The sequence below is a fragment of the Chelonia mydas genome, chromosome 2 (assembly GCF_015237465.2).
Source record: "Chelonia mydas isolate rCheMyd1 chromosome 2, rCheMyd1.pri.v2, whole genome shotgun sequence".
In the NCBI taxonomy this organism is placed as follows: Eukaryota; Metazoa; Chordata; order Testudines; family Cheloniidae; genus Chelonia; species Chelonia mydas.
This window is the reverse complement of record NC_057850.1, coordinates 59,035,136-59,061,958: the sequence shown is the minus strand read 5'-3', so window position 1 is coordinate 59,061,958 and position 26,823 is coordinate 59,035,136. Positions and strand designations below refer to the sequence as shown.

Genomic DNA, 26,823 nt, shown 5'->3' with positions numbered 1-26,823 from the left:
ACTTGAGACCATTACTCCTTGTCCTGTCCTCTTCTACCACTGAGAATAGTCTAGAACCATCCTCTTTGGAACCACCTCTCAGATAGTTGAAAGCAGCTATCAAATCCCTCCTCATTCTTCTCTTCTGCAGACTAAACAATCCCAGTTCCCTCAGCCTCTCCTCATAAGTCATGTGTTCCAGACCCCTAATCGTTTTTGTTGCCCTTCGCTGGAATCTCTCCAATTTATCCACATCTTTCTTGTAGTGTGGGGCCCAAAACTGGACACAGTACTCCAGATGAGGCGTCACCAATGTCTAATAGAGGGGAATGATCATGTCCCTCGATCTGCTGGCTATGCCCCTACTTATACATCCCAAAATGCCATTGGCCTTCTTGGCAACAAGGGCACACTGTTGACTCATATCCAGCTTCTCGTCCACTGTCACCCCTAGGTCCTTTTCTGCAGAACTGCTGCCTAGCCATTCGGTCCCTAGTCTGTAGCGGTGCATTGGGTTCTTCCGTCCTAAGTGCAGGACTCTGCACTTATCCTTGTTGAACCTCATCAGATTTCTTTTGGCCCAATCCTCTAATTTGTCTAGGTCCCTCTGTATCCTATCCCTGCCCTCCAGCGTATCTACCACTCCTCATAGTTTAGTATCGTCCGCAAATTTGCTGAGAGTGCAATCCACACCATCCTCCAGATCATTTAGGAAGATATTGAACAAAACCGGCCCCAGGACCGATCCTTGGGACACTCCACTTGATACCGGCTGCCAACTAGACATGGAGCCATTGATCACTACCTGTTGAGTCCGACAATCTATCCAACTTTCTACCCACCTTATAGTGCATTCATCCAGCCCATACTTCTTTAACTTGCTGACAAGAATACTGTGGGAGACCGTGTCAAAAGCTTTGCTAAAGTCAAGAAACAATACATCCACTGCTTTCCCTTCATCTACAGAACCAGTAATCTCATCATAGAAGGCGATTAGATTAGTCAGGCATGACCTTCCCTTGGTGAATCCATGCTGACTGTTCCTGATCACTTTCCTCTTGTGTAAGTGCTTCAGGATTGATTCCTTGAGGACCTGCTCCATGATTTTTCCGGGGACTGAGGTGAGACTGACTGGCCTGTAGTTCCCAGGATCCTCCTTCTTCCCTTTTTAAAAGATTGGTACTACATTAGCCTTTTTCCAGTCATCTGGGACTTCCCCCGTTCACCATGAGTTTTCAAAGATAATGGCCAATGGCTCTGCAATCACAGCCGCCAATTCCTTTAGCACTCTCGGATGCAACGCGTCCGGCCCCATGGACTTGTGCACGTCCAGCTTTTCTAAATAGTCCCTAACCACCTCTTTCTCCACAGAGGGCTGGCTACCTATTCCCCATGCTGTGCTGCCCAGCGCAGCAGTCTGGGAGCTGACCTTGTTCGTGAAGACAGTTGCAAAAAAAGCATTGAGTAAATTAGCTTTTTCCACATCCTCTGTCACTAGGTTGCCTCCCTCATTCAGTAAGGGGCCCACACTTCCCTTGGCTTTCTTCTTGTTGCCAACATACCTGAAGAAACCCTTCTTGTTACTCTTAACATCTCTTGCTAGCTGCAGCTCCAGGTGCGATTTGGCCCTCCTGATTTCATTCCTACATGCCCGAGCAATATTTTTATACTCTTCCCTGTTCATTTGTCCAATCTTCCACTTCTTGTAAGCTTCTTTTTTATGTTTAAGATCCGCAAGGATTTCACCGTGAAGCCAAGCTGGTCGCCTGCCATATTTACTATTCTTTCGACACATCGGGATGGTTTGTCCCTGTAACCTCAACAGGGATTCCTTGAAATACAGCCAGCTCTCCTGGACTCCTTTCCCCTTCATGTTATTCCCCCAGGGGATCCTACCCATCAGTTCCCTGAGGGAGTCGAAGTCTGCTTTCCTGAAGTCCAGCGTCCGTATTCTGCTGTTTACCTTTCTTCTCTGTGTCAGGATCCTGAACTCAACCAACTCATGGTCACTGCCTCCCAGATTCCCATCCACTTTTGCTTCCCCCACTAATTCTTCCCGGTTTGTGAGCAGCAGGTCAAGAAAAGCTCCCCCCCAGTTGGCTCCTCTAGCACTTGCACCAGGAAATTGTCCCCTACATTTTCCAAAAACTTCCTGGATTGTCTATGCACCGCCGTAGTGCTCTCCCAGCAGATATCAGGAAGATTAAAGTCGCCCATGAGAACCAGGGCGTGTGATCTAGTAGCTTCTGCGAGTTGCCGGAAGAAAGCCTCATCCACCTCATCCCCCTGGTCTGGTGATCTATAGCAGACTCCCACCACTACATCACCCTTGTTGCTCACGCTTCTAAACTTAATCCAGAGACACTCAGGTTTTTCTGCAGTTTCATACCGGAGCTCTTAGCAGTCATTCTGCTCCCTTACATACAGTGCTACTCCCCCACCTTTTCTGCCCTGCCTGTCCTTCCTGAACAGTTTATAACCATCCATGATAGTACTCCAGTCATGTGAGTTATCCCACCAAGTCTCTGTTATTCCAATCACGTCATAATTCCTTGACATCACCAGGACCTCCAGTTCTCCCTGCTTGTTTCCAAGGCTTTGTGCATTTGTATATAGGCACTTGAGATAACCTGCTGATCGCCCCTCATTCTCAGTATGAGGTAGGAGCCCTCCCCTCACAGACGTTCCTGCCTGTGCTTCCTCCTGGTATCCCACTTACCTCAGGGATTTGGTCTCCTTCTCCCGGTGAACCTAGTGTAAAGCCCTCCTGCTTGTTTCCAAGGCTTTGTGCATTTGTATATAGGCCCTTGAGATAACCTGCTGATCGCCCCCCATTCTCAGTATGAGGTAGGAGCCCTCCCCTCACAGACGTTCCTGCCTGTGCTTCCTCCCGGTATCCCGTTTTCCCACTTACCTCAGGGCTTTGGTCTCCTTCCCCCGGTGAACCTAGTTTAAAGCCCTCCTCACTAGGTTAGCCAGCCTGCTCGCAAAGATGCTCTTCCCTCTCTTCGTTAGGTGGAGCCCGTCTCTGCCCAGCACTCCTCCTTCATGGAACACCATCCCATGGTCAAAGAATCCAAAGCCTTCTCTCCGACACCACCTGCGTAGCCATTCGTTGACTTCCACGATTCGACGGTCCCTACCCTGGCCTTTTCCTTCCACGGGGAGGATGGACGAGAACACCACTCTCGCCTCAAACTCCTTTATCCTTCTTCCCAGAGCCACGTAGTCCGCAGTGATCTGCTCAAGGTCATTCTTGGCAGTATCATTGGTGCCCACGTGGAGAAGCAGGAAGGGGTAGTGATCCGAGGGCTTGATGAGTCTCGGCAGTCTCTCCGTCACATTGCGAATCTTATATATATAGTATAGTTATATATATAGAATCTTACAGCTATAGTAACAGGGTTTCAACAGGACTGAGTTAATTGTTCATTTGTCTTAATTACAGTAGTTTCACAACACTTCAGAATGTCAATGACCAGAGCATACTAAGAAGAAGGGAATGGAACCTATATTTTTGCAGGAAATGCCTCAGGGGGCTTCCTGTTGGTAAAGCGTTGGAGAATCTGGTTAATCAGGAATAGCAGAGACCATATTAAAAAGCAGCTCCAAAGTTTTCTCTGAGCTTTCCAGGATACCATCTAAGATATAGAGAGCAGACTATGAGTGCATTATCCCTGGAGTAGAAGGGATACTGCTCATGTGCATGGGGGAGCTGCACTGTTCCTGTGGAGGACTCATTTAAATTAACTGTATGTTGCATCAAACATTTAAGTGTTACATAAATGCTAAAGAGAGTTACAGAAGTATTTTTGGCCTCAAAACATTTACTGGACATTAATGCTGATGTGGGCTTTTAAGTCTCTGTAGTGGTATCCAGGCCTCCATGTTTACCTGTCAAAACCAACATCCTTTTCAAGTCAATAAAGATGTTAGGAGTAAACCCGTGTCACTTTGTGTTTAGAAAACATCAGTTTTAGTTACCATGGCAACAGATCTTATAGCAGGCTGGACCTTCGACTTCCTGTCAGCATCTATATAAGCAGTGACTGCTCGAGTAGGAGCTCGGAGAACCAACAGGTTGTGTATGTAGTCAGCAGATGTGGTGTCTAAGACTCCTCTAATTGGAATTCCCTTTGCTGAAACACAGACTCCTACCAAAGATTTGCACAAGTTATTTACAAAGTAGTCAGTAAACAAAATTTTTCTGCCCCAGGATCAACTGTAGAAAGACAAGATGAGTGAGGTAATATCATTTATTGGACCAACTTCTGTTGGTGAGAGAAACAAGTTTTCAAGCCGCACGGAGCTCTTCTTCAGGTCTGGGAAAGGTGCTCCCAGCATCACAGCAAAATGCAAGGTGGAAATGTTTAGCATAAGTAGTTAGCACATATTGTAAGGGACCATTCAAGGTAGAGTGGCCGTTTGACACCTCTGCAATCTTAGGACAAAAAGACGGGGTTAGTGGGTTACAGATTGTTATAGTAAACCATAAGTTGAGTGTCTCTGTTCCGTCCATGATTTTCAGTATCCAGCAGAGTAATGAATTTAAGATCCAACCTTGTCTCTTGAAAGTGTTTGCAGGTTTCCTTTGAGGATGAAGACTGTATATCTGATAGGTCAAAAGTGAAAAGTGTTCACTCGCAGGTGATATAGGGGTTTTGTCCTTTATCATTTTCCGGAGTGAGTTCATATGAGAGTGTAATGATTGTCTGGTTTCACCCACATAGTTGTTATTGGGACATTTAGTGCACTGGATGAGGTATACTACTAGTTGTGAAAGACATGTGAAGCATCCATGGATCTTGAAAGGTGTGTTGTGGAGTTTGAGATATGTCTGCAGGTTTTGCATCTGTTGTTCTGGCAGGGTCTGGTGCCTCTTTGAGTTGGTATGCCCTGATCTGTGGGGAGCTTGCTTCTGATGATGAGCTTGGAGAGGTTGAAGAGTTGTTTGAAGGCCAGAAGTGTGGGTTCAGGAAGGATTTCTTTCAGGATGTGGTCACCATTGAGTATGGGTTATATATCCCAGACTTTCTACTCAGAAATATGTGTGGGAGTGTTCCAGAGAAAGTTTAATGGATGGGTGGTGGTTGTTGAAGTTGTGGTGGAAATCTATGAGGGAGTTTAAGCCATCTGTCCAGAGGATGAACATATCATCACTGTATCTCAGGTATATCATTGGTTTTATGGTGCATTTGTCCAGAAATTCATCTTCAAGGTGGTCCATGAAGAGGTTGGCTATTCCCATGGTTTGGACAAAGTGTTTGTTGTTGAATGTAAAATAGCCAAACTCATCCATTTCATCCTCAGCCATGACTATGTGTTTGGAGTGGATATCTGAGGGTTGTCCATTGTCTTGCTATGCCATCATTGTTACGGATATTGGTGTATAAAGGATAAACCTTGCAGAACAGAAAAACAGCCTGTTTACCTGGGTCTACCTTTCACAAACAGCTGAGAAATTTCAGGAATCTTAGGTTGTTAGGTTAGAGACATTTTTTCCAGGACTAAATATTGACAGTTTTTTTAGAGTTCCAGAAACAAAATAAAGATAAATCATTGCACTGGGAAGGAAGAACTAGATTGATGACAACTCTTAACCAAGCAAGTGGTGAGACTTGGGGGGCATGTTGCTCCATGAGTGAGAAATAATCCCTAATGCGCTGGAGACACAAGTCTAGAGTGTGTGTTAGCATTGGTGAGGGTTGTGGTTATTCAGTCTGTCTCCAGTATCCAAGAATATAAAAAAACAGAGTATACCTTGCTTTTGTGTAGATTTTCCCAGCTCTAGGAATCAATCTGACAGGAGATTGAATAGTTTGAAGAAACAGTTGATGATGTTATTTAGCTCTTCTCGTAATAGTGGCAGTCTTCATAAGAACATTGCATCTAGTGGCCTCATCCTGTGGGCCAAGTGCATTCAGGCTCAGCAATTTTAGCTGGTTTATAGGAATGATGGTACTCAAACTGAAAAAAATCCAAGTTATACAGAACTCAGTAGGCTGACTACAAGTCAGTTTCCCATTTGGAGAAAAAATTGGTAGTGTAAGGTCTGGGTATATTTAGTGCAATGTGTCTATTTACAGAATGTACAGCTCTCCTGTTTCCTTGAAACAGAGGTGTAACAGACTGCTTAGAGGCAACTCCCTTTTACACTGATTGTACCTAGAGAGTCCCATGGGCCTGTCACCAAAAAACAGCTCTCATAGGTGTCTACTCTCACTCTTGGACTGTCACTCAAATCTAACTGCTAAAACATGTGGTTCCTTGTTTCTGCCTCCGCCCTAGACCAAGCTGCTCACCCAAAACTGCACGTCTGGAAAGGTGGCCTGGCCATTAACCCTCATTTTGTGCAGCTGGTCTACAACACATGCTGATTTACTCTGTTTCTTAAGGGCAGTTCAGTTAAGAGCAAGTTTGTTGTGTTCTTTTGGGAATTCAGGTTAGCCCTCCCTTTGAATTGCTGCATGAGGCCTCCTTGTTCCATTTGTCTCTCAAGATTGTTTATCTGATGGTAATCTGTTCAGCGCTCAGTCAGCAAGTTACAAATTCTGTCTATTTCTGGACACTTACTGCAGTTCCACAGGGACAAAGTTGGGCTGAGGACTCCACCCTCCTTGGTTCCCAGGGTGAACTCTGATTTTTCATGTAGTCAGGAAATTACGCTCCCTTTGTTTTGTCCGTTCATTAAGATGATAAGGAAGGAAAAGTTGATGTGCTAATTAAAAGGATAGTTGACAAACCCTCTGCTTTTTTTGCAAAAAACAAAACAAAAAACCTCACCATCATTCTGGCGTGTATTAGCAGGAATGTTGTAAGCAAGACACAAGCCGTATGTGCTGTGCTGATTAGGCCTTTCTATGCTGTGCTGATTAGGCCTGCACTGGAGTATTGTGTCCTGTTCTTGGTACCACATTTTATGAAAGATTTGGACAAATTGGAGAAAGGCCAAAGAAGAACAACAAAAATGATGAAAGGTCTAGAAAACATGACCTATGAGGGAAGATTGAAAAAATTGGATTTTTATTTTGTCTGGAGAAAAAAGACTGAGGGGGGACATGATAACTGTTTTCAAGTACATATAAGGTTGTTATAAGGAGGAGGAAAAAAACTGTTCTCCTTAACCCCTGAGGATAGGACAAGAAGCAATGGGCATAAATTGCAACAATGGCGGTTTAGGTTGGACATTAGGAAAATCTTTCTGTCAGGGTAGTAAAGCACTGGAATAAATGGCCTAAGGAGGTTGTGCAATCTCCATCATTGGAGATTTTTTAAGAGCAGGTTAGACAGACACCTTCAGGGATGGTCTAGATCAGGGGTTCTCAAACTGGGGGTTGGGACCCTTCAGGGGGTCGCAGGGGTATTACATGGGGGGGTCGCAAGCTGTCAGTCTGCACCCCAATCCCTGCTTTGCCTCCAGCATTTATAATGGTTTTAAATGTATAAAAAAGTATTTTTAATGTATAAGGGGCGGTCGCAGTCAGAGGCTTCCTAAGTGAAAGGGGTCACCAGTACAAAAGTTTGAGAACTACTGGTCTAGATAATACTTAGTCCTGCCTTGAGTGCAGGGGACTGGACTAGAAGACCTCTTGAGGTCCTTTCAGTCCTACAGTTCGGTGATTTTACGGATATTGTCCATCGCCTCAGAAAGTCAGATGTGTGTGATGCTTCCCAAAAAGAATTGTCCTCCACCTACAACCTCACTTCATCTATCAGGAAGGCATACAAGTAGGCTTGGAAATTTCCCCTCTCTTTTCTGAAGTCTCTCTCTCTCTCTGAAAGCTATGCTAGTCACTATCCAGAACGCTAAATGGAGATATTTCTGTAAAGGAATTTTGCTGCACTGCCGCTTGAATTTCTCTGTACTCCTCTGTCAAATCTGACCAGTCAATCTGCTGCTCAGGCTTCTCCTGGGAGAAAAGTGTTCAAGCAGTTGTCATGTTACTGTGCCAGACTGTAATCTTGTCTTCGCTGTTCAGATCTATTTTTCCTGGATTCTAAACTTCTCTGTGCAGAGATGTCACTGTATGTCACTGTAAAGTTTCAGATGATACAGAGAGTGAAGCAGGAATGGAAATTTTCCTTTGTATAAAATGGCTTGCTGTCAATTTCTCTGTTCCAATCTGTGAACTCTTTCTTGTTGTTTAGCTGATTAGCTTGTTAGAAGGAAGTTGGGGTTTTCTTCTCTTTTACACTACTGTTATATTTTCAAAATCAAGTGTAATTGCTGTAGAATTCATTGTTCTGAGATGACACACAATTTGACATACAGATTTCCATTGTCTCTACTTGTTGGTTGGCAGGGTTAATGCCATTATCCCATATTGAAACAGAAGAATTTGCAAAGAGCCTTTTCAAAGGTAAGGCAATGTCCATTATTTAGCCAGCAGCACATTATGTTCACATGGGCGGGGGAATCACAGATTTGTTCCTTCCTCACTTGGCTGGGAGGAGCTGAGAGTACTGTGGAAATAGTCAGTCTGACTGTCAAGTTTAGATTTGTGATTTCCTTGCAGCTGATTTGTTGACATGCTCCCTGAGGGAACTATATCAAACTCATTCATTTTGGAGAAAGATAGTGTTACTGGATTAAATAGGGAAATCCCATGAATTGACATCATTAGAGATATTCAGAGTTCAAAATCATTACTATGCATCAGCCAGCTAGAAGCCTAAACCTAAACCAGTACTAAAGTCTGATTTTGCTTGTAGTGGCCTATTCCTTGGGTCCCAAAGGAGTGGAGAAGCACTCTGTGTACCCCATTTTGGTTTGGTTAGTGGATGTCTGATAAGCGTAGTATGTTGTCTACATGGGTGCTCCTTTCTTCACCCGCACCAAAGAATGGGTGCCAACACCTCCAACATTACTCCCTTTTAGCTGATGGATTTGAGGAAGGAAGTGCAAATCTTCTTCACACACACACACCCCTGGTCACTTTTTCTTTTATCTACAAGGGAGGAAGAGTTCTTCAGTTTATAGGCACTGGATGCTTCAGTCCCTGCTCTTCCTGGAGCACATAAGCAAAACAGGGAAGAGTAGTGCCAGTTTGTGATGGGATGTACAAACCCTGGTAAAGGAAGGGTTAAGGAGCAGCTCTGGGCCCAGAAAGTCATGCCCAGCCACCCATGCTGGGCATACTTACAATGGAGGCTGAGCTCAACAGGGAGCAGCTCAGCTCAGTCTAGTCTGACCGAGCAGGATAACAGTTGTGTGGTGCAGGCTTGAGAAGCTGCCAGGGCCCCATGTGGCCAGGCCCAGGCCCCTCCCCCACTGCCAAGCTGCCAAAGGCCCTTCAACCATGGACCAGGGCAACAACGAGCCCTGAGCAAGCAAGGAAGACCCTCCAGACTGTGACCAGAGAGGATTCCAGGGGGAACTCAGAAGCAAACTAGTGGCCTCAGCAGAGGAACTAAAGCCAGGTTAGGAAGAGGCCCAGGGAGCAGGCGTAGGGGCGCCCACTCCCTGGGCTGCATATTTTGAATTATTGCCCCTTGGGGCCTGATTTTGAAACCAGTGGAGTGGGAAGGTCCTGGGTTCCCCTACCCCTGGCCATTGACTCCTGCCTCTGGATGACATGGCCATTGACTCCTACCACTGGGCAATGCAGCCCAGAGTATCACGACTAGGTGGTAGTACTGGGCATGGACACCAAAACACCCCCTGACACAGTTACATTTGGGAAAGCAGAATTACACCCTTATTTGGTATTACATTCCCACTCCGTCTCTGCATTTCAAACAGAGCAGAGAGTGGAATGCTGAACAGCCATGCAGGACTGTATGTGCGTGCTCATCAATTTGCTACAATAGTGATGAGCTGGTGAATGCATTTCTTGAGCCCTGCTTGTTAACAAAAATGTGTTTTAACTACAGGAATTATCATTATAATGTTAACATTTGCCAGCAGATGCCACAGAGTTACCACTGAGCTAAAGGCTGGCTCTTCTCTCCTGACAAACCTGATGCCTCTGAGTGCTTTTTGGAACATTAAGGCTAGTAAGATTTTGGGCTTGTCTATACTGAAACACTACAGCGGCACAGCTGTAGCATGGCAGCCGCACCATGTAGCGCTTCAATGTAGACATTACCTGTGCCAATGGTAGGGCATCTCCTATAGGCATAGGTAATCCACTTCCCCTTGTGGCAGTAGCTAGGTTGACAGAAGAATTCTTCCATTGACCTAGTACAGTCTGCACTGGAAATTAGGTCAGCTTAACTAAGTTGTTCAGCGGTATGGCTTTTTCACACTTCTGAGCAATGTAGCTGGGTCAGTCTAACTTTCTGGTGTAGACCAGGCCTTCCTCCAATTGATAGGTGCCTAGCAAATTTCTCAAGCCATGCAGTGATCAGTGCTGCAATTTAATTGTAAATATTTTAAGGATGTGTGCTGTTGTTGGTATTTAAGTGGCCAAACCATTTTAGGATGAAAAGGGAAGGTCAAACCTCCTTTAGAACTGATGCCTTAGTTGTCTGTCTGCAGAGATAGTGCTCATTCTATAAACCAGTGCATGGCTTTCTTCATAGCAGGAAGCTCTAGAAAAGTATTTTTAAACGAAAATTCAGATTTCTGGAAAACATTTGTGGAAAGTTCCTAACTCTGCAGAATTTTTAGCCTCACCTCCACACTTATCCCAGCTTCTTTCACGTACAACCAGAAAAGACAAAATTTAAGAATTATTTTTTCAGGCTGTGTTTCTAGAGAATAAGATTAAGTCTGAAAGACAAAGTAATCTTGTTTTCTTATTGTTTCTTTCTGACAGGATTTCAGCCTGTATAGCATAGAGCCATCTTTTTCACTCTGCTGAGTGGCGGAATGTATTGATGGTTCCCTGCCTAGAGGCTGATTACTGTTTCTTTGTTAAACCACTCTTAAATTTTAAGCAATGAGATTGCTTTTGGCATGTTTATTATTCACCCACATGTATGGTGCCCAATAAATACAGTGTATTCATTCTTTCTCTGTGTTTGCACTCCCTAGTTTAAAAGAGACCCTGTCTCGCCAAAGTCTGTCTCTCCACCCCCTTGGTGCTCCCCTCCCTCCCCCTCCAGTTCTGGTGGAACTGTTGATGCTTCATGCTTGGAATGTTGCTGGCAGAGAACATCCCCTCCTACGTCCACATGTCCCAATTATAGACTGGTCATGGGGGGAGGAGGAATGTAAAAGATGCTTCTGTTTGAGGAAGATCATACTGAAGCACTGGATCTTGCTTGTAGATCTGAACATAGTTAGGCTTGAGCTCAGTCTGACCTCCTCTGTTCCCCCTGGCTGGGGTTCTACTATTGAGATTGCTCTGTGCCCAAGAGTCTACAGCTGAGTCTGTTCCTGTGTAGCATAGTTGTTTTTGTGTGACATGCATGGACAGGCAGTCTCTGAGACAGCCTAATATTGGTACTTAAAGGGTAAGGATGAGGCTTGGTAGATTACGACTAGGACTTTGAATTCAGTCTAGAAATGAATACATACACCATGGCATTCACAGAGCATTGATATGTTCACGCCAGCTTTTATTGCTCCATAGGTAAGCAGCTGCATGCTATACTAGTTGTAATTTTTGCAATGTATTTGTCTTCAGTTCCAGGTGGAATAAACTACAGTAGTTTAGCAAATACATGATGAAAGCACGGATTGATTCTCATCAAAGAGGAAGGAGTGCAGCCTCCCAACAACCGAAGATACTAGAAAGCATTCCTCATCACTTTGTTACTTACTTGCTTTTTGTCTCAACTACTTCCATTGTCTCCTCCATGTTTATCCTAAATCTTTAGTCTCTATATGTCAGGTGAAAAATCAGACAAAAAAAATTAGTGTCCACCAACTATCCACCAACCTTAGCCCAGCTTCTTTGATCACCTGTGAAGAGGTTCTTGGATACTATGGTGATGAGGCCATATGAGTAGATATTGTGGTAGACTGATGTCTGCCTGCTGTTTTATTCTATGTAGAGTTCTTTTAGGTTTTCTTTCTGTGGACTCTCCACAGATAGGGCCCGAGTACATGGGAAAGAACAACTCCTATCTCCTCTTTAAATCATATGTATAAGCTTCCTTTCCTGTTTAAGGTGAACGGTAATCTGCATAGTATTTTATTATATCCTGTAAGAAGGATGCTACATAAAAATAAATTGTATTTCAGAAAAGGTAATAGTAAGTTTTGCACACTTACAATGTGCCAACAATTGAAAGAAAACTTGCAACAAGAACTAAAACAGGTTACAAAAAGGTAGGATTCTGAAAAAGGGTCATCATGATAATGATATTGTCAACAAAGAAATAAAAACTACATATTTTGTGTATTTTCACAATGGAAAGTATCTTTTGAATAAAATATAAGCCATACAAAATTATTAATGAGGTAATTTCCATGGAGATTAGCTCATGACCATATCGGCAGCAGCAAATTCACAGGGCAAACTTCATGACAGGCCACAGGGTCATGTAGTGTTATTTTATGCTTGCACGTAACAATGTTTTGTATAAAGATAATAAACTTTTTATTGCTTTATCTTTCTTGGGCTGTGGTGAAGATAGCTCTGGTTGGTGTTCAGTTGCCAGGTAACTGTACTTTCTTATTTATGTATTTTTGTGTACACCAGCTCTGGTAAAATGTATAAATTCTATTATTTTAAAAAACACCAATTTTGAGTCTTTGATTACTACAGCTAATCAAGTCTAATCCTGTAGAAGTAAGAAACTAACCCACTTTTGAAATATAAAAAAGTTTACTTTGGAATTTCAGACATTTGCAAATTTTAAAAAAATTAAATATCAGCATATAAACAAACCATCAATCACTACCCTAATGTGATTTTTTTTGTAAGTGGGGATTCACTAAATCCAGCCCATTGTTACCAAAAAGCATTTTTAAAAGCCACACATTTTAAATTGAAATTTAATGAATTATTTTAGATAATACATTTTTAATGCAATTCGGCTGCTGTTTTGTGTGTAGAACTCTGATTCACTTCAATGTGAATTTTTTAAATAAAGGTTTCAGAGTAGCAGCCGTGTTAGTCTGTATTTGCAAAAAGAAAAGGAGTAGTTGTGGCACCTTAGAGACTAACAAATTTATTTGTACATAAGCTTTCGTGAGCTACAGCTCACTTCATCGGATGCATTCAGTGGAAAATACAGTGTGGAGATTTATATACATAGAGAACATGAAACAATGGGTGTTACCATACAAACATCTACCAATGTGATATATGCCATCATGTGCGAGCAATGCCCCTCTGCCATGTACATTGGTCAAACTGACAGTCTCTACGTAAAATAATAAATGGACACAAATCAGATATCAAGAATTATAACCTTCAAAAACCAGTTGGAGAACGCTTTCATCTTTCTGGTCACTCGATTACAGACCTAAAAGTTGCAATTCTTCAACAAAAAAACTTCAAAACCAGACTCCAACGAGAGACTGCTGAATTAGAATTAATTTGCAAACTGGATACAATTAACTTAGGCTTCAATAGAGACTGGGAGTGGATGGGTCATTACACAAAGTAAAACTATTTCCCCATGTTTATTCCCCCCCTCCATCCCCCACTGTTCCTCAGAGGTTCTTGTCAACTGCTGGAAATGGCCCACCTTGATTATCACTACAAAAGGTCCCCCCCTCCCCCCCAACCCCGCTCTCCTGCTGTTAATAGCTCACATTAAGTGATCACTCTTGTTACAGTTTTCAGAGTAGCAGCCCTGTTAGTCTGTATTCGCAAAAAGAAAAGGAGGACTTGTGGTACCTTAGAGACTAACACATTTATTTGAGCATAAGCTTTCGTGAGCTACAGCTCACTTCTGAATGCATCCGATGAAGTGAGCTGTAGCTCACGAAAGTTTATGCTCAAATAAATTTGTTAGTCTCTAAGGTGCCAAGTACCCCTTTTCTAATTCCAAGATGTGCAGGATTGAACTATGTGTGAACTACATGCTATTTTGGGAAGAGTTAAACTGCCAGCCAACAATAGGTGTCAATGATTTTACTGAGAAATTCCCCTCAATCTCAGTTCCTCTATCTGACACAAATGGTACTAGATTTAAGTACTATCAGATGCTATTGCTTACACTTAATGCAGTTTGGGTTTTGAGAAGAATCTTAATTTGTTTCCTGAAGATAAGGGAAAAGTACTTTCATATTTGACAATTTGTTTATAACATTCAGATGTGTTTGTTTGGCCTCAGATCACAAGATTATACTCTATTTCAAGTTCCAAGAGTTAAACTCAGGCATTCTTAAAGAATTCTGTTCAGGGTTAACAAATTTTATGTAATTTAAAAAAAAGGCTGGTTTAATTGTTTATAGATTTACAGGAACACTGTACTTATATGTTCTCAAACCTGAAGAAGAGCTTTGTGAAAGCTAGAAAGCTCGTCTCTCTCACCAACAGACATTGGTCCAATAAAAGATACCTTACCCACCTTGTGTCTCTAATATTTTATTCTGTAATTGTAGCTCAAAAGTCAGTACAATGGCTCTGAAAATGATTCTTTTTTTAAAGCAGTTAGGCTGTGTTACTCTTTCTGATTTTTTCAGTACTACTGTTATAAGGGCATTCTTCAAATATAGCATTTTAAAGAATTTGTAGCTGGTTAAAGAAATAAAATTATAGTTGAAACCACTTTAAAGCTTTGTACCTATTTACAGAGAGATCCAATTGACTGACATATTTGACTTGCCTTGTGAAAAAGAGCTAGTTGTCCACTGAGGTCCTTCTTAAACACTTCAAACTCTTACAAAAATATGGATTCAAAGGCCTGTTATTTTATCAGGGCAGACATACAGAGGATGTGCTGAACTTGCTTTCTCTACCTGCATGTACCTGAGGTGCCTTTATGAATGAATGCACTGAAAATATAAACTCTATGCAATATTCTGTAAGTTTTTAACAAAAAGAAAATTACCCTTAAGAAAACAATTATCAGAATATTCAGTGGTGTTATGCATAGAGTGAAAGAATTAAAGATTCTAGAGGCAAAACAATGAAGTTTGGTAGTTAACAAGTAAGGACACAGATGGAACTAAACTGAAAAATTCAGAACCAGCTGTCAACCTTCTTGTTCCCAAATGTGTGGGGTGTTTAGTCTGGGGGGTTTATTTCTTATTAATGGCTCCAAATTGTATAAACATTAATGCTTCATGCAAAATTATCATTATTTTGTGATTATATATTGACGAAATCTGTAAATGTGTTTGACCCACAAGTGATCTATACAGTGATTGATAGAACAGAGGAAGATGACTTCAAATGGGCTAACAATGTCACTGCCCTTAGACTCTGACCAGGAATTCCCCTTTGCAAATCCTATCAAATGTCCTACAGAACAGGTTCCCTGGAGGTTTTTTGGGGTAGAAAACTTTTGTCCCATGCTCCCCTCTGCCTGCCTTTTATTCTGGCATATGTGTATATGCAAATGGCAGCCAGAATTTGGCCCTGAATATTGTGTGAGTAATATACAGTTTTTACAAAACTTTTGTAATTTTTTAAAAAAAATCCAACACACTTGAGTTCCTAATTAACATCTAACCACATTAAACATGAAGTAAGCCCATACTCAGAGCTAAGCTTGAGAAATGAGAAGAGAGTTTAATGTACATATGTGTACACTAAAGCAGGATTTGGTCAGTTGTGTGTGTGAAGGAAGCTAGCACTGAAATGAAAAGTATTGCAGATGGGCTAATTAAGTGCAGTTATACTCTGAAAGGTGAACCTATAAAAATGACAACTTGAGATTCCATTTTATTTGTTTCAGAGTAGCAGCCGTGTTAGTCTGTATTCGCAAAAAGAAAAGGAGTACTTGTGACACCTTAGAGACTAACAAATTTATTTGAGCATAAGCTTTTGTGAGCTACAGCTCACTTCATTGGATGCATTCAGTGGAAAGTACAGTGGGGAGATTTATATACATAGAGAACATGAAACAATGGGTGTTACCATACACACTGTAACGAGAACGATCACTTCAATCTCTTTGGTCACTCGATTACAGACCTAAAAGTTGCAATTCTTCAACAAAAAAACTTCAAAAACAGACTCCAACGAAAGACTGCTGAATTGGAATTAATTTGCAAACTGGATACAATTAACTTAGGCTTGAATAGATACTTGGAGTGGATGAGTCATTACACAAAGTAAACTATTTCCCCATGAAGACAAGGAGTACTTGTGGCACCTTAGAGACTAACCAATTTATTGAGCATAAGCTTTCGTGAGCTACAGCTCACTCATCTCACGAAAGCTTATGCTCAAATAAATTGGTTAGTCTCTAAGGTGCCACAAGTACTCCTTTTCTTTTTGCGAATACAGACTAACACGGCTGCTACTCTGAAATATTTCCCCATCTTTATTCCCCCCCTCCATCCCCCACTGTTCCTCAGACGTTCTTGTCAACTGCTGGAAATGGCTCACCTTGATTATCACTGCAAAAGCTTCCCCCCATCCTGCTGGTAATAGCTCACCTTAAGTGATCACTCTCGTTACAGTGTGTATGGTAACACCCATTGTTTCATTTTCTCTGTGTATATAAATCTCCCCACTGTATTTTCCACTGAATGCATCCGATGAAGTGAGCTGTAGCTCACAAAAGCTTATGCTCAAATAAATTTGATAGTCTCTAAGGTGCCACAAGTACTCCTTTTCATTTTATTTGTGTGGCAGTGATTTCCATATCGAGTTTGCTCAGCTTAGAAGAAACAGTTGTTTTATTTTGCTAGCTGCCAGCCCTACAAACTATGGACTTGATTCTGCACCATTAACTTTAATGGGAGTTTTTCCATTGACGTAATGGGAGCAGGATCAAGCCCTAAGCTCTGTTTCTGAAAGTAGAGCAGTGTTTTTGTTTTGGTACATATGTCATCATCAATAATAAAGATTCTACTACGGGATCTCTGTTAAAAATTCTGTGATATTGAAGCCAGAAAAGAATCAAGTTCACTTTCGCATATCTGTATAAACTATGCAGTGCTAAACAGGAGCAAAAGGTAATAAAAAATAATATTGGTCACTAACGTAAGCAGATGTGACTTTGAAAACACATGGGGAACAGATCTATGGAATACGAAGGTTCCACATTTATAGTCACTTTACTTTCTCTAATTGCGCTTCAACATGAATGTATTGTTACTTTGAGACCCACTATTTATCTTTGGGTTTTTCCAGCTTGATTTGCCAGTAATGTGAATAAATGAACTGACTAAGTTAGATTTACCAATAACAATGTAGCTTATTATAAATCCAGGAAACTGCTGGTTTCCTGTGATTGACACGGCAAACCTTTGTTTTGAGACTTTTAATTGTTCATTTGAATTCTGGATGATTCACTGTCAGTGTATTATGGTCAATGTAATTGCTGTTCTCGCTGTAAACATTTCTTAGTAGAAGCAGGTGATATCTGATCAGAGGCAATGTTTTATATATATATGTGAACAAATTTGTTGGTCCAAAATAACTCTTCCTTCACTGGAAAATCCCCACAAAATAAATACAACCAAATTTTGTCAATAATTTCCATATAATACATTTTTTGTAACTGATTTTCTCCTTATATTATAGTTTTTGTTGTGCTGATCAGCTTCTTGATCAGCTACAATTTTGGAAGGAGACGACCAAATCCTGAAGTCTTTGCTAAGATAGAACCCATGTTATTATTTATTTTATATTTAAGTGCTGACAATGTGCCCAGAGCTTTACAAGACATTGGTAGGTCCCTGCCCTTATGAAGTTTGCATTTTAAAGACCTGGGGGGAAAAATCAAAATTCAGTGGCAGACTCAGAGACAATCTGAGAGCTTTTTCCTTTGTTTATTTCTTTAATAAGGTTAAAATCTGTTAGTATGAATCTCAACACATTTTGTGTAAAACACAGAAAATAACTCTGCCTTCTGATCACTGGATGAAGTTCTTCCCTGTGCACTGGGTCAGCACAAGGCCTGCCTTACTTAAATTCCACTTAAGCCCTCACTTGATTAAGTAGGGCTTAAGTGATGTGTACACCTTCTGGTAGCCCTCTGCACATGGGTAAATTTCACCCTAAATGTCTGTTTCAATGTATTGCTGCATCTGTGAGCCAGCCTGACATCCAGCCCCTGATTCAGCAACTCATATAAGCATGTACTTAACTTTAAGTATGTGAATAACGCCATCCTTCTGCAAAGCACTTAAACATATTTAACTTCAAGAATGTGAATGCTCCTAATGAACCGAGATTTGATGAAGGTTACAGAAATCAAGACAAGACATAAGGACACAGACAAGAGTTTTTGCCATCTGGACAGAAGAGATTGGAATAGATGCTTTATGATTTGGCCCGGAAGAGGTTGTTCTAAACCAAGCTTAGAATGGTTTCAGTGTACTAAAGGGATGAAAGTCACACTGAAGGGATCCAAGATGGAGTGGAATTTAATGCAATGGTTGTAAACTTTGGATTCAGTTAGTTTGGAGGTAGAAGGAAGAAGGGGGAGGAGATGGTAACTGAAGAAAGAGGTAAATTTCTGAGGATGTGGGAGACAAGAACTTGCTTGTAGTTTAGAGAGGAAGAACTGACAGATGGTGAGGGCCAAGGAAGTCAATGGGTAGGAGGGGATGAAATGGAGTGTGCAGAGGGAGCGGTTAGAATTTGAGAGCAGGTCAGAAGCTTCATTGTCAGTGGCAGGAAGAAGGTGATAAAATGGCTGCTGGACAAAGGGGGGACAGAGAAAATCAGGGAGGGAGAGTTATGACAGATCTTGCTGATCTTTACTTTGAAAAAGCCACTGTGCAAGAAGGTTGGCAAGGATTGAAAGAGAAGTTGCCAAAGGTTTCAAATAAATGATTAGGGGTCATGGTGTTTGGCAATGAATATGGCAGTATTTAAGCAGGATAGATGGGAATGAAGGATTTAGGGAAGTCAGAGCCATTTGGATGACAGCAGAAATGGACAACAGCAGGATTTAGTCAGTTGTGTGTGTGAAGGATTAGTACTGGAATGAAAAGTATTGCAGATGTGCTAAATGACATCTATTCCTTTGGTCTTATAGGCCATCTGGGACTTGGGGAAATTTAGTATCTTTGAAGGTGATGCTAGGTATTGTAGAAAGAAGTTAAGAATATCACTGACCTTGGTTGATGAATTGTGTGCTGCTTACAATGCACCCAGTACGGCAGACCAGTTTGGGGAAACAGGTGGTGACTCAGCTGGTGAATTACCAGAAGAAGAAGAGTCTTTTTGTTTAGTATCAGAAGCCAGCATGATTAGCTGCTGCCTCTGCTGCTGGCACAGGTTAATGCGAGGAGGAAGGGAAATGTGTGCAGTGATTACCACAGCTGCTAGTGCTGTCTGAGCCCTTTCTGTCAACATTGTTTTTTGTGGCAAAATCAAGGCAACATGCACCAACAAAAGCTATATATAAGGCTAAGATTTTGTCATGGATATTTTTAGTAAAAGTAATGGAGAGGTCACCGGCAATATAGAAAAATTAATGGAAGCCTGTGACCTCTCCCTGACTTTTACTAAAAATATGCATGACAAAATAGGGAGCTGCTGGGAGGGTGGGGAGAAGGCTGCTGGGAGCTTGGACCTCCAGGGTTCCCCTTCCACCGTGGCTCAGTTCTATGGAGGCTGGTCAGGAGCTGTGGAGCCCCCCTCCCCCCTGTCATGGCTCCCGGCACCCCCGGTGGTGAGGAGCTGGGGTACCAGTGCCCCCCTGTGGCGGGCGGCCCTTGCGGCTGCGGGCAGTGGGGTCCCCCTGCCTCTTGCGGTGGCAGGGAGCTGCGAAGTACCCCTGCTGCCGACAGCGGCTTGGAGTTCAGGGGGCCCTGTCACCTCAGGTGGTGGGGGTCCCCTGCTGCTCCCAGCCGCCTGCTGGCTGAAATCATGAAGGTCTTTGGAAGTCATGGATTCCGTGACGTCCACAACCTCTGTGAGAAAATCGTAGCCTTAGCTATATGGTGTGTGTGTGTTGGGGGGGGGGGGGAGCCTTAGCATCTGACATGCATTAATTACATTGTGCAAAAATTCACATTATTATGCAAATGTTGCCTTCATGTTTGTGAGCTGAATTAGGTATGGCGAGTAGGATCCAAGAAACACCTCTAGACCTTTATGAGTTTAAAGTTATCTTGATCAAACTTCCCCAAGCTTGATTCTCCATGTTCTCTATGGATGTGGTGAAAAGTCATTTGGAAATAAAACAATGTTCTGTACCACTCAGCATGTCTACAGACCTGTTAGGAATGTTAAGAGAAAATGCAAAAGAAAATATTTGTACTTTGATGTGTTTTGGATTTGAGGAATCTACTATGTGTGACAGACCCAGACCAGTGGGGTACAGGAGTCTGGTAGAAGGCAAATATACTGGCCACTGGATGAACAGTTTTCTGTTCCCAGAAATGGAGAGGTCACTGGCAATAAAGTGACAATAGTGACCAGAGCAGGGGCTGCACTACAGCAATCAGGAACCTGCTAGAACCAATTAAGACAGGCAAGCTAATTAAGACACCTGGAGCCAATTAAGAACATACTAGAATCAGGCAGACTAATCAGGACACCTGGTTTAAAAAGGACCTCCCGTGAGTTAGTGGAGGGTATGCAAGGAGCAGGGGGTGAGAAGGCATACTGCTGGAGGACTGAGGAGTACAAGCGTGATCAGGCTTCAGGAGGAAGATCCTGTGGTGAGGATAAAGAAGGTGCTGAGGGGAGGTCATGGGGAAGTAGCCCAGGGAGTTGTAGCTGTCACGCAGCTGTTACAGGAGATGTAGACAGCTGCTATCCACAGGGCCCTGGGCTGAAACCTGGTGTAGAGGGCGGGCCTGGGTTCCCCGCATCCCCCACAACTCCTGATTGGACACCGAAGGAGTTGACCTGGTCTGTGAGCAACACCAGAAGGGAAAGTCTAATTTGGAAAAGGATCTGGCCTGTCCCCAACCCACTAGGTGGGACAATGGAGACTGTGGAGATTGTTCTCCATTTCCCCCATGCTGGCCAGTGATGAGGTTAGCTGAGTGTACGGCAGGTTTGAGCCTCTAGCAGAAGCGGCCAAACAGGGCTGCCATGAACCTCTGAGGTAAGCAAATCTGCCAAAAAGTGCAGGACCTACTAAGACAGAGGAGGAACTTTGTCACATATGAAACGTTAGCTTTGCTATATTTATAGCAACCTACAATATCTGTTTCATTCTCTCTTTTCTGGTTGTTATTACAGTTTTTAGTACTTTGTAGTAGATCATTAATGTAAAAAAATCAGATTTTGTTCAATTTCAACATAAAATCTTTCTAGCTTTATTCAACAAGTTTATGTACTGTAGATTTAGGACTTCAGATATAATAGAGTGTACACAGGAAATTTCCTTAGTAGAAAATATACTTAGTTTTGCAAGTTTGCTTTGGCTATTACTATATCATAAGTGATAGGGTCACAACAATGTTACAGCAGTGTTGATTAAAAATTAAAGTGATCTTTTTCCTTCACTTTTTTCCCTTCTTCTGAAGATAAAATTAATATGTTTGTGCAGGTTTATAAGTGAAATAAGATTGCTTTTTTCTATATTAATAAAATGGTCATGCATTTTATTTGTGATCCAGCTGCTACAGTACAATTGCAGGGTTTGATCCTCATATGCTTTATTAACTCTGCCTTGCAAGATGGCATCTCCCCAATAGACAGGCAGTCTCCTAAGAAATGAAAAGATGCTGTAAAGAGAAAACTGTTGTAACAGCAGTTATGATCAGATATCTTATTTGATATCCCAATGATCCAAAATCATGACTGAGCCCCCCCCCCCCCCAGTCATGAAAGTGGCTTAAAAATCATGAGATTTAAGAGAGTAATTATGTTTGATTCTTTTAATTTGCCCTCCAGGTTTTCAGCTGCTAGAGGGCACATTTTTAAGTTTTTTCTCTTCAGTCAAACTTACTTAAAATAACCCCCATTACTGAAATGCTGAGATTTTCACATGATCATACCTAAATAATTATATCATGACCTGGAGTAAAACATCAAATATTGCAATAATCATGATAAAATTATGAGAGTTGGCAACACTGTAACAGTAACAAAGTTGCATACGCCACTGTGTGCAGCAGCAGTTAAAGCTTCCACAGTATGTTTCACCAAAACAAAGACCTTAAAAAAAAAAAAATAAATAAATAAAAAATTGCAAATTATTTTAAGTAAATTGATAATCATGAATACTCTTACTTAGGTACTTACATGGCCCCATTCTCATAGCACCTCTTAGTCTTTAACATATCTATTTTCCCAACACCACTGCAAGGTAGGCAGGTACTATTGCCCCGCTGTTATTGATAGAGAACCAAAGGACAGAGGGGCACAGTGATTTGCCCAAGGTCCTACAGGAAGTCTGTGGTGGAGTCAGGGCCGGCTCTAGGCCCCAGCAAACCAAGCAAGCGCTTGGGGTGGCACTTTTCAAGGGGCGGCACTCTGGGCCCCGCCCCCCCCCCTTTTTTTTGTGGTTGGGGCGGCAAAAAACCTAGAGCCGGCCCTGGGTGGAGTAGGGATTGACTCCAGGTCTCCTGAGTTGCAAGCTAGTGCCCAAACCATGGACCATACTTCATCTATGTCAGAGCCTTCATTTAAAGAAATGTGTCTGAAATCAGGGAGACAAAACATGCCTTGAATTTCAAGTATGAAATAGTTGCCACAAACTTCTTGAGCACAAGATATCAAGATCAAGACTCATTCATAGAAATTATTCTGCAAATAATTTTTAATAACAAGTCTATTTGAAAATATTGTAGGCTGCAAGTGGACACTTTACAAACAGGAAGGAAAAAGTGTTGAGTAAACTATTCATTCTGAATTATTTGCCTGGGTCAGAGGTGAGCAAACTACGGCCCTCAGGCCCCATCCGGCCCATGGGACCCTCCTGCCCGGCCCCGAGCTCCTGGCCCGGGAGGCTAGGCCCCAGCCCCTCCCCTGCTCTTCCCCCTCCCTCTCAGCCTCAGCTCACTGTGCCGCTGGCGCAATGCTTTGGGCAGCGGGGCTGCGAGCTCCTCCGGCCTGACCCGGTGCTCTGTGCTGCACGGTGGTGTGGCTGTAGCACCGCCAGACACCGGTGTTCCAGGCAGTGTGGTCACGGGGTAGGGAGCAGGTTGGATAGAGGGCAGGGGAGTTTGGGGTGGTGGTCAGGGGGCGCGAGTGTGGATAGGGGTTGGGGCAGTCAGAGGGCAGGGAACGTGAGTTGAAAGGGGGCAGGGGCCAGTCAGGAAGGAGGGTTGGATGGGGCGGCTGGGGGCAGTCAGGGGACAGGGAGAAGGGGTGGTTGGATGGGGCAGGGGTCCTGGGGGGCAGTCAGCAATGAGATGGGGGTTTGGGGGGCACTCAGGGAGCAGGGGGGGTGGATGGGATGGGGTCCTGGGGGGGCTGTCAGGGAATGGGGTGGGGGGTTGGATGGGGCAGGAGTCCCGCGGGGGGTGTGCGAGCACGTCAGGGGGCGAGAAGTGAGGGGGTGGAAGGTGGATAGGGATGGGAGTGTGGGCTGGATCATGCCTCGCTGTTTGGGGAGGCACAGCCTCCCCTAACCGGCCCTCCATATGATTTCCGAAACCCGATGCAGCCCTCAGGCCAAAAAGTTTGCCCATTCCTGGCCTAGGTCCACTATATATTTTGATCGAAGGAAATATTTATTGAGGAATAAGGATCCCAGGATACTTCAAAGATGTGAAAAAACTCTTCTGGTATTAGCTGCTGCCTTTTTGAAAGAGATAAGCGCCAACCTTCAAATCGTCACTGTTTGGATCAAATCACAGAAAGCAACTGATAACGAAGAAGTTTATTCCTATTTGGTATCTATCCATCACTGATGTTTTAGGCATCTCACATAAAACACAGCGTGACCTCTTTTATCTCTCTTGCATCTGTCTTTTGTGTTGCAGTTGTCTTTTCTAACCTGCTCTCTGATTTATTATGTGCTACATTTCTTAGTTGCTTTGTGGCTAATGATCTGACATGTATAGATTATTTACTCTGAAGTCTGCATATATTTTAATATTTTTAATGCACATGCAAGTCACTCATGTATGGTAGTAAGAAGGGTTTAAAGTCAGTGGGCCAAATTCTGTGACCAGTTACAAATCTAATTCATAGAGTTAACACAGATAAAGAGGTAGAAAAAAATCACAAATGGGTAGGAAAGGTGCTTGTTTTTTTTAATGGGACTATAAAAATCAGCATTAAGCATTTAAATGGACCTGCAATATTCCAACTTAAGTGTTGTCTATATCTTGGAACCCTAAGGGTGTCTATTTCTTCATTCAATAATAAAAATATTCCTAATTACATAGCTCTTTTCAGTGGAGGGAGAAAAACCACTTAGGAATTAAAATGTGTAAGGCATAACAGAGTAAAAAGGGATACTGTGAATGCTATCCTTCTCTCCTAGCAGGGTTATTTATTGCATCCTCTATGGAATTTGCACCACACTAGAATTTAGATGAGTTCATATACAGTATACAATGCACAGTGACTTGTAGTTAAGCGGATATGAAGGACGTGACATTCTGAACACTTGTGGTGCCAATTTTTTAATAACTAAAGGATATGCATGTCCATGTGAACACCCAGTGCTTTAAGACTTTAAACTTTCTGTTTGTAAATATCTTCAAAATGTACCTTTTTGATAATGAAGTTAATTTGTAGACATTTAATTACAAACACTTGCTACTTTAAACATGATTAAATTGTGGAATGAGCCTTATTGCAGGCGTTTTTTGTTGTTTCCAGTTTTTTTCCCCAGACCAAATATAAGAAATCTAAAACACAGTGCACAAGCTTGTGCACTGAGCATCTTGTTTAAATCAATTTTCCTTCCAGCTGGTTCAGCTATTAATACATCAGAGGTTTGTGCATAATTTAGTGGCTTCTTATGGTATATTTTATGCTTGTTTATAGTAGCTTAAAACCAGCTTTGATTTAGAAATTAGGGGCTCAATTCAACTCATCTTGTAATAAATGGAAAAATTCCAGAGGGAACTGGATTGAGCCTCAAGTTGCAGAAGAGATTTATCTATGTTAGTGTCTAACTGTTTTTAGTAATTGGCATGATGAAAGAAAATTGTACTTCAGAGAATTTAGAAATTTTTGGCCTTTGTTAATATTATGTTATGTATTTTAACAGTTTTTTTCATTGTATCTGTTTGACATAGTTTTACACAGGTTTAAATTAATATAGCTAGTAATTAAAAGGAGTATTTGGGTGAAGTTTTGTGTAGTGTTCTCATGGGATATTATTTCCATATCCCAAACATAAGAAAATTAGATAAACTAATTAAAAATGTATAATACTTTTACTCAAGCTATCTTATTCCCTCTGAACTAACTAAAGCAGCGTACAGTTTCCTCACTTGTATTGTTGTCTTGTTTCATGCAGGCATTCCTTCAGAGAATGATCCAGTTTGCTGCCTCCAAAGTGGATAAAAATATCACAGAGGAAACAGTTAAGGTTAGTTTTTAATTGCACACATTTTTCTTTTCTGTGTTCTCTTTTTATATTTATTTGTTCTGTTCTTTTACAGATGCTGTTTTCAAATATTGAAGATATTCTTGCAGTTCACAAGGATTTCCTGACCCTAGTGGAGGGGTGTTTGCATCCTGAACCTAATGCACACCATGAAGTGGGAATCTGCTTTCTTCACTTTGTATGCTTTTCTTTAATACAACTTCATAGTTAACTTTTCTCATTCCTGATTGTCTTCATTAATTAATGCCGTGGTGGTGGTGGTGGGGGGTGTGTGTGTGTGTATTCAGTCATGAGGACAAAATGACTTAATTGCGTAATCTAGGTTCCTTTAAGGTCATTTGGAATTTACACTCATTGCCCCGCCCCCCCCCCCTCCAAAAAAAAAAAAAGACAGAGAGAACCTTACCATGTCATCTCACCCATTCTTTTCACTGTAGAATAAACAAGCTTTGTTGTTTTCAGCACATTAGCTTTCAGCATCCTCTGTAGCTTTGAACTGTTAGGAATTTTCAGACTACTTGTTCTGAATTGATTTTATTTTTCATTCAAACACAGAGGATGTTTATTTAAAATAGTGAAATTTTACCCAGTGATGACATAACTAACCTTTTTTTCTAACCAGGCAAGTGCACAAGCTGATAGATACCAGGATTTCCACCTGAAATTTTCTTAAGGACCTTGAAATTAATTGGACATAAGAACATGCTTATCTTCAAGCACGTTTTAGTGCTTTGCTGAATAAAGGCCTTAATGAACACTTTTGAAAATTTGGCTATAGGCCTTTTATGTTCACCAGCAAAACTAAGAAGGCTGAACAATGAAATGCCATGTTGAGATGTGAAGTACCTAAAACTCAGTCAGGAAGCAGAATTAAAAAAAAAAAAAAAGAGAGAGAAGAGTTTGCAAGAAACAATGCATTTAAAAGCATTTTTAATATTAAAATTCTCAGGTACATATTAATATATTTGCTCACTATTTATTATTATTATTTTATTTTATCTGCCTTGAAATAGAAAATGCAGAGCAGTGCCTCAGTAAATCATAGCAGATATGTTTCTGGATCTTCTGCAGCAACTGTACTCTAGAAGCATTGTGTTCCTGTCTTAGTGCAAGAGCATCAATGTTACCGAGCTGTGCTGAATCATTCAGGACTGAGCCTAACTCTGTACACACTGTCACAGACCTGGGAAAAAAAATTGGACCTAATTGGTATCTCTGCTTGGTTCAGCCTTCATTTGCTAAAATCTACATTTGCACATTGTGGGACAAAAGATTAAAGGTTGGTAGAATGGAAGGGCTCACAGAAATGCTCTCAACACACCTTTTATTTTTTCAAAACTGGATTGTATCTGCAAATGCTTACATGTGCAAGATAGGTAATGTCTTCAAATGGGTAGG

General features: G+C 41.9%; 1 protein-coding gene across 1 annotated transcript in view; it reads left to right on the top strand.

Annotated features, from left to right (window-relative positions):
- Positions 1-26,823, top strand: part of PREX2 (phosphatidylinositol-3,4,5-trisphosphate dependent Rac exchange factor 2) — a 289,194-nt gene that overhangs the window by 55,267 nt on the left and 207,104 nt on the right. The window contains exons 2-3 of the mRNA XM_037892468.2: positions 25,336-25,407; positions 25,481-25,603. Of these exons, the coding sequence (XP_037748396.1) occupies positions 25,336-25,407; positions 25,481-25,603 (195 nt within the window). The remainder of the gene's footprint in view (positions 1-25,335; positions 25,408-25,480; positions 25,604-26,823) is intronic.